The sequence below is a fragment of the Poecilia formosa genome, unplaced genomic scaffold (assembly GCF_000485575.1).
Source record: "Poecilia formosa unplaced genomic scaffold, Poecilia_formosa-5.1.2 Scaffold91, whole genome shotgun sequence".
Lineage (NCBI taxonomy): Eukaryota > Metazoa > Chordata > Actinopteri > Cyprinodontiformes > Poeciliidae > Poecilia > Poecilia formosa.
The window spans coordinates 382,425-388,424 of NW_006800030.1; the positions used below are offsets into that span (position 1 = coordinate 382,425).

The 6,000-nt window shown below is 41.1% G+C and overlaps 1 protein-coding gene across 3 annotated transcripts in view; it reads right to left on the reverse strand.

The window, feature by feature from the left end:
* Window positions 1-6,000, reverse strand: part of tncb (tenascin Cb) — a 65,836-nt gene that overhangs the window by 33,851 nt on the left and 25,985 nt on the right. For all 3 annotated transcript variants that reach the window (XM_007557721.2, XM_016674154.1, XM_016674155.1), the window contains exons 4-6: window positions 4,155-4,418; window positions 3,959-4,074; window positions 3,339-3,492 (exon numbers count right to left, since the gene is read on the reverse strand). In XM_007557721.2, the coding sequence (XP_007557783.1) occupies window positions 3,339-3,492; window positions 3,959-4,074; window positions 4,155-4,418 (534 nt within the window). The remainder of the gene's footprint in view (window positions 1-3,338; window positions 3,493-3,958; window positions 4,075-4,154; window positions 4,419-6,000) is intronic.

A 6,000-nucleotide genomic window follows, 5' to 3' on the forward strand; every position in this document is an offset into this window, starting at 1 on the left:
TCTGACTCAGGTACCCTCCACTTGAGACAGAGCTGACACTGAAACAGCTGGAACAGTTTTGCTGCCAATGAAGATTCTGGTCTGACACATTGACATAACCACATCATGAATAAGCAAAGCATATATGAGACCACGAGGCCAACAGAGCAGACACCCTACACTCCAAACTGCTCTCCATGATCATCTGAACCAGGATCAGTGACACAAGGCGGACCTGTGCCCAGAAGGAGTATGGCACCAGGAATGCAAGCTGACACAACTCTTACTTTGATGATACAGACAAAAGCATGGTCTCTAAAAGTAATCCACAGCATGTCATAGAGGTTGGGGAAGGTCACTCATTTCCAAAACAATAGAGTGGACCCATGCCAAGAAGATCTGAGCTTCACACAGAGAACAGAGACTGATTTCTAACTTCTTAATGCACTGCGTTAAGGAGATCCCTCCTCCATGAAGGACTGCAACCACTAAGAAACGCAGAATCCTAATAAATCTAATCACTCTGCTGTCCTCATGAAGAGGATGCTCAGGGTTGTACATAATTTAATGTTTACTGGTTTTCTCAATTGTTTATTGTGCATTTCTGTGTTTTTGTTTTGTAAAGCACTTTGAACTGCCTCATTGCTGAAATGAACTTTACAAATGAACTTGATTGAATTGATTGATTGATCATTTTCTTGATGTTCTAGAGAATCCTTCTTTGCACCATCATCTCCAGAGGTTCCAGCGTCGTCCCCTCACCACAACCACAACTTCATTTTCAGGTCGTGGAGCTTTTTGAGGTCCCTGGCTCTGATCCTGCTGCCCCAACAGATTTATACAAGATGCTGCAAACACTGAAGGACTTTAGATTCCTCAAAGAGTCCAGTCTGCTGTCATTTAATCCCATGTTGTGAAATGTGCTGCATCTGCATAGATTTTTTCTGTGGGTTCGCTTGTGTACGACGAGAACAAGGGGAGAAATAATAAACGTGTTGCAAGCTGACCGTTATTCATCAGTAAAAATAAATATATTCAGGTTGAGGTTGTTTTCTTGCTCTCTTACAGAGAGGTCATAGTATTGATCTCCAGCTCTGAGTTTCCTAAAGTTTAAGGATTTATAAAGTAAACAAGTGGAGGGAGTATGTCATTACTTGTCAACAAGGACTGGAAATCCATATCAGCCTTTTCGCCTCTGGTAAATCATAGCTTTGCAGAAATCTCTAATGAGCCAATCAGTCAGGCCTGACATGAACACTTCTCTGCTTTCACTGACTGCAAGATGGATGAGCCAGGTAAAGAAACTAATGAGCCTGTATCTAAAGGTGAAAGCTTGGTTTGACCATTACGTTTGAACTTAAATAAATCTTTTATTTTATAAAACCTCTGTGTGAAGAAAGAAAAGCGTCCTTCTCCTTGTGTTTACTGCACTGGGTTCAAATGTTGAAAGTGAAGCAAATATTTATTCTAGTCCTTATATCAGGTTGATAGAATACACGGTTAGGGTTTGAATTTACAATTATTTGATATCAATCTTTCAATTTCTGTGGAGTTACAGAGTGTATAGCTTTGTCACCCAGAATCCATCAGTTTGTTTTTATGACCTGCATCTATACGTGTGAAGGGAGCAAAAACACACTTGATTATGGACATGAATCAAAAGTGATAAGGCTCAACAGAAGGGTGGTCAGAAACACACGGTTCCTCAGGTCGGTCACCTTTATCTCATCTCATATTTCCTTTGTGTTCCGGCTTACCTGAAGGTAAACACATTACTCAAAAACAACAGGGAGGATATCTGATTTCTGTTTTATATTTTATCAGATGTGACAACTGGCTCTCAGAGGGAAACAACAAGTAGCTGCCTCAGCACAGCTCTGATGGAAAAACAAAACACCAAGGAGAAAAAAGTTCCAGAGTGGTAACCAGAACGCACATTTTCTAACGAGACGACTGACGAACCAGTCGTGGACGCTAAACAACAGAAGTAGGTTCATTGTTGCAATGAATAGTTCAGGATATGATTTGATAAGGGATACTGTGCCTTGCAAGAGAATTCAAACTCCTTGAACTTATGATGGGATAAAAACTATTTTTAACACTTTTACTCACAAACAACAGGGAGGATATCTGATTCCTGTTTTATAGTTAATCAGATGTGACGACCTTTTAACAGATGGAGATCTGTAAAAGTGTAGCCTGCTTATGTTTTCAGTCAGTTCTATGTAGAACCACGTTTTGCAACAAATGCAGTTACATGTTATTGGGGGCATGTTTCACCCAGCTTTGACTGGACCATTCCACTGCAAAAACAGAAAATCTTACCAAGTAATTGTTATGTTCTGTGTTTTCTGTGTAGTTATTTTTGAGCTTTTCTGTGTTTGTTCCTGTTCCTTTCCTGTCTTCCCTGTTGATTGCTTCCCAGGTGTGCCTAGTTACCTGATTACCCTCCCTGTGTATTTAAGCCCACCTGTTGTCTTTGTCTCTTGTCGGGTCCTTGTCTACTGTCGTCGAATGTCATTTGTCGTTTGTCTGCCTGCCATCACAGTCGTACTGTAAAGTCCTGTGTTGGTTAGCTCTCTTATTCAGTCCTCAGTTTTTCAGTTACTACCAGTAATTAGCTGTGCGCTGACTCTCTGCCGTGCCACCTGTGTTGGACTGTGTTTGAGCTCTTTTATTAAATCATCATCATCGTCATCACCATCATCTGGGTCTCCGCGTTCGTTCTCACCAAACCACACTACACATCATGACAGTAATTTTGGCCTACCTTCTACTGAAAATATCTTAGTGAGTAAGTAAGACAAACTAATTTAAAAGCAACTTTTTAGCAAGATATACAAGCTTGTTTTAACTAGATATTCCTTTAATATTGATGAAAAAGTACTAGTTCCACTGGCAGATAAATTAATGTATAACTAGGGGAAAATCTCTTGTTATAAATGAAATATTCAGGCAACAGAACTATTACTTTTTCACCATTATTAAGGAATTATTTACTTAAAAAAGCTCCTATTTCTTTGTTGAAAAGTTACTTGTAAGTTAGTTTTGTCTAATTTCTACTGAACTAAGATATTTGCACAAGAAACTAAACCAAAAATAGTTGGTAAGATTTTGTGTTTTTTGCAGTGTGTACAATGACCACTGAACATCTTGGTGTATGAGAGCACACTGTTATCACACTGGAGGAGATTTTCTGTCTAATGAAGATTTTTCTTTCCTGAACACTGTCTCTTATGCAGAACAAATCAATAAAAAAATATACATTCAAGTGGGAGGCTTTTGAAGAACTTAGTATGTTTTGACCACTGTGTCATGTCCAGTCAGCATCGGTGTGCAGCAAGGCTGCATGAACTCACTTGTGACGATGTTCTTCGAGGCAGGCGGCCCACGTTTTTTGTTCTTCACCACCTCCAGTTTGACCTCGTACTCCTGGCCTGGACCCAGACCCGACTGCTCGAAGGTGGTCTCCGGCCGGCCCAGAGAGTTGAGAATCTCACCGTCCTCCTCTTTCTGCCAACAGCAAAAAAAAGAGAAAAAAAATCAGTCCTCAAAGAGTAGTTCTGGCATAAAGTATGCAGAGACGGGTATAAAAGCAGACATAAAGACGTTCTTAGTGGTGTTTGGACTGGAACAGAGGCAGGGAGTTTCTCTAGTTGAATGTGGCTTTGTGCAGATCCCAGTAGCTCCCTTTGGAACAGTTTCACTCAGAAAGTCCTCAGCCTCCAACGCTTGTACAATGATTGGATCTGTCAGGCCTTGCTAATAACTTTAACTGCTGTGTTTCACCCTCTGGTTTGGCTAGGTCATTTTCCATTGGGTTCTCAACATAATGTATGCAGCATGCTCTAATGGGAGGTGGGGGTTGAAGTCAGGGTTTTACAGCAGGTCAGGCCATATCGGGTTTCGGCTGGAAGAGAATGTGTGTAATTACCAAAACCACAGCAGGTTCCTTTCATTGGGAACTTAGAAGACTCACTGTGTTTCTGAAGATGAGGTTCCAACCATCAAATGGGATATCCAGGGGGTCCCACTGCACTTCCACTGACGTCTCTCGAACTGACTTAAACTTAAGACCCTCGGGCTCGGGGAGATCTGAACATGACAAAAACTCTTAACGCACCTATATCTTCCGAGCTGCATTTTGGGAGCCTCCAGGAAGAGCTTTCACTTACGTGTTGCCACGCGAGCGCTGACAGGAACGCTCTTCTTGTTGCTGAGTACAGCATAGACACTGATCAGGTACTCCACACCAGGTTCAAGCTCCTGAATGGTGGCCTCCTTCTGGTCCCCAGGTACCCGCATGTCGAGCTCCAGACCGCCAGGGGCCGTGGGCACGTAGGTGATCAGGTACTCTGTCACTCGCATCTCATTCTCCCAGGATAGGTCCACCGTCTCAGGAGTCACCTCCACAACCGTCAGGTCCTTGGGTGGTGAGACTGTGGAGAAACATGGACGATCAGCAGTGGTGGACAGTAAGGGAGTAGACTTACTGAAGGTCTGTACTTAAGCACATTTTTTGAGTATCTTTACTTGCATATTTATTTTTTGGGGTGGAACTTATGGCTTTCATCGCCACTACATTTATAGAAAGCTTGCTGTTACTCCTTCTATTTGCTTAGCTTTGTAGTTCACTGTTGCTGTTTTTATTTACTGAAATGCAATTGGCCACACACTATGCTCCTTGCAAGAAGGGGAACCAATCACAGTCACCGCTCTGTTTGAATTACATCATCATCCCGCTATCATTCAAACAGAAGTCAGTAATGGAGACGGTTAGACAAACATCAACATAGAAGTTGATGTTTGTCAACTTCTATGTTTAGTACATCATTACGTATAGCTACCAAATGTTGCTATTTGTGGGGAGAAAAACTGTCAGTTGTCATGAATAAATCATGTAGGCAAACAGACACATTCCATCATGTGCTTCAACACTAACCAATAATCTACCCAAAACATGCAAGTCTCTAGAATTTAAGCAGGGTACTTTCTCTTCATCACTGATCTCATGAAGATCAGGAGAAGAAGAGTGGGAGGGGCGGGGGGTCATTCAGAAAACACATCCCTCTTTTCTGAATGACCTCTGCTGTCCTTCCTATTTTGAAGAGTAACGCAGAGAAATTAACATCTGTGTCACATTTTTAACCCAGGAAAGCAGGAAGATTAGAAATAAATGGTTTTATATTTCATTCTCAATGTCAGTTCATGATCTTGTTCTATTTTAACGATTGTGCGTACGAGAACTGAGGCAAATGAAACAAGTGATACAGGTGTGGGGTCGGTTGGACCCCATTTGTAAACACAAGGGTTAAGGCTTTTTACATGTCTCTACTGGGGGTAAAGATTGTGGAGGATTCTGGACATTTCAAGCTTTTATAACTATCTGAATTGTGGACACTGTTGACTGGTAAAAACCTGCGGACTGTTCCCTCCACTCTCATTCCGGATCCCTCATCCCAAGCTGTTTTCCAGAACCACATTTTATCATTTCACCACATGAACTTGCAAAGCCATTACTGGTCAATCAAAGCCAATGTAAACCAAATCATACATTTACTGCATAGCTGGTCATATGAGGAAATCAACTCCAAAGTCCTGAGCTGACAGCTTCATTACTGAGACAGATTTTAACTGAATGCTTTATGTTGGATCTTGGACAGATTAACTTGTGCAGTCAAATGAAAACTTTTCTGCTCTGATTTGCCAATGTAAGTCAAGCAACTATATTAAATTGGATTTCATCCAAACAGTGTGGAGTCCACTGAGATGACAGTGGTTGTACAATGGCACTGCACAAAACAAAAGAAAGCTGTGTGCACTCTGCTAGAAACCATATAGAGCAGTTAGAGGTTTCATTTGACAGACAGATCAAACAGTAAATGCACAAAAAATATCCAGTTGATTTGCAGTTTTGTATGTTTCTATAAACAAAGTAACGTTTTTCCTTCTAATACATTTTTTTCTGCAAACAGTTCTTTGTGAATCACAGATATATTTTGTCACATTTCTAAAAATGAT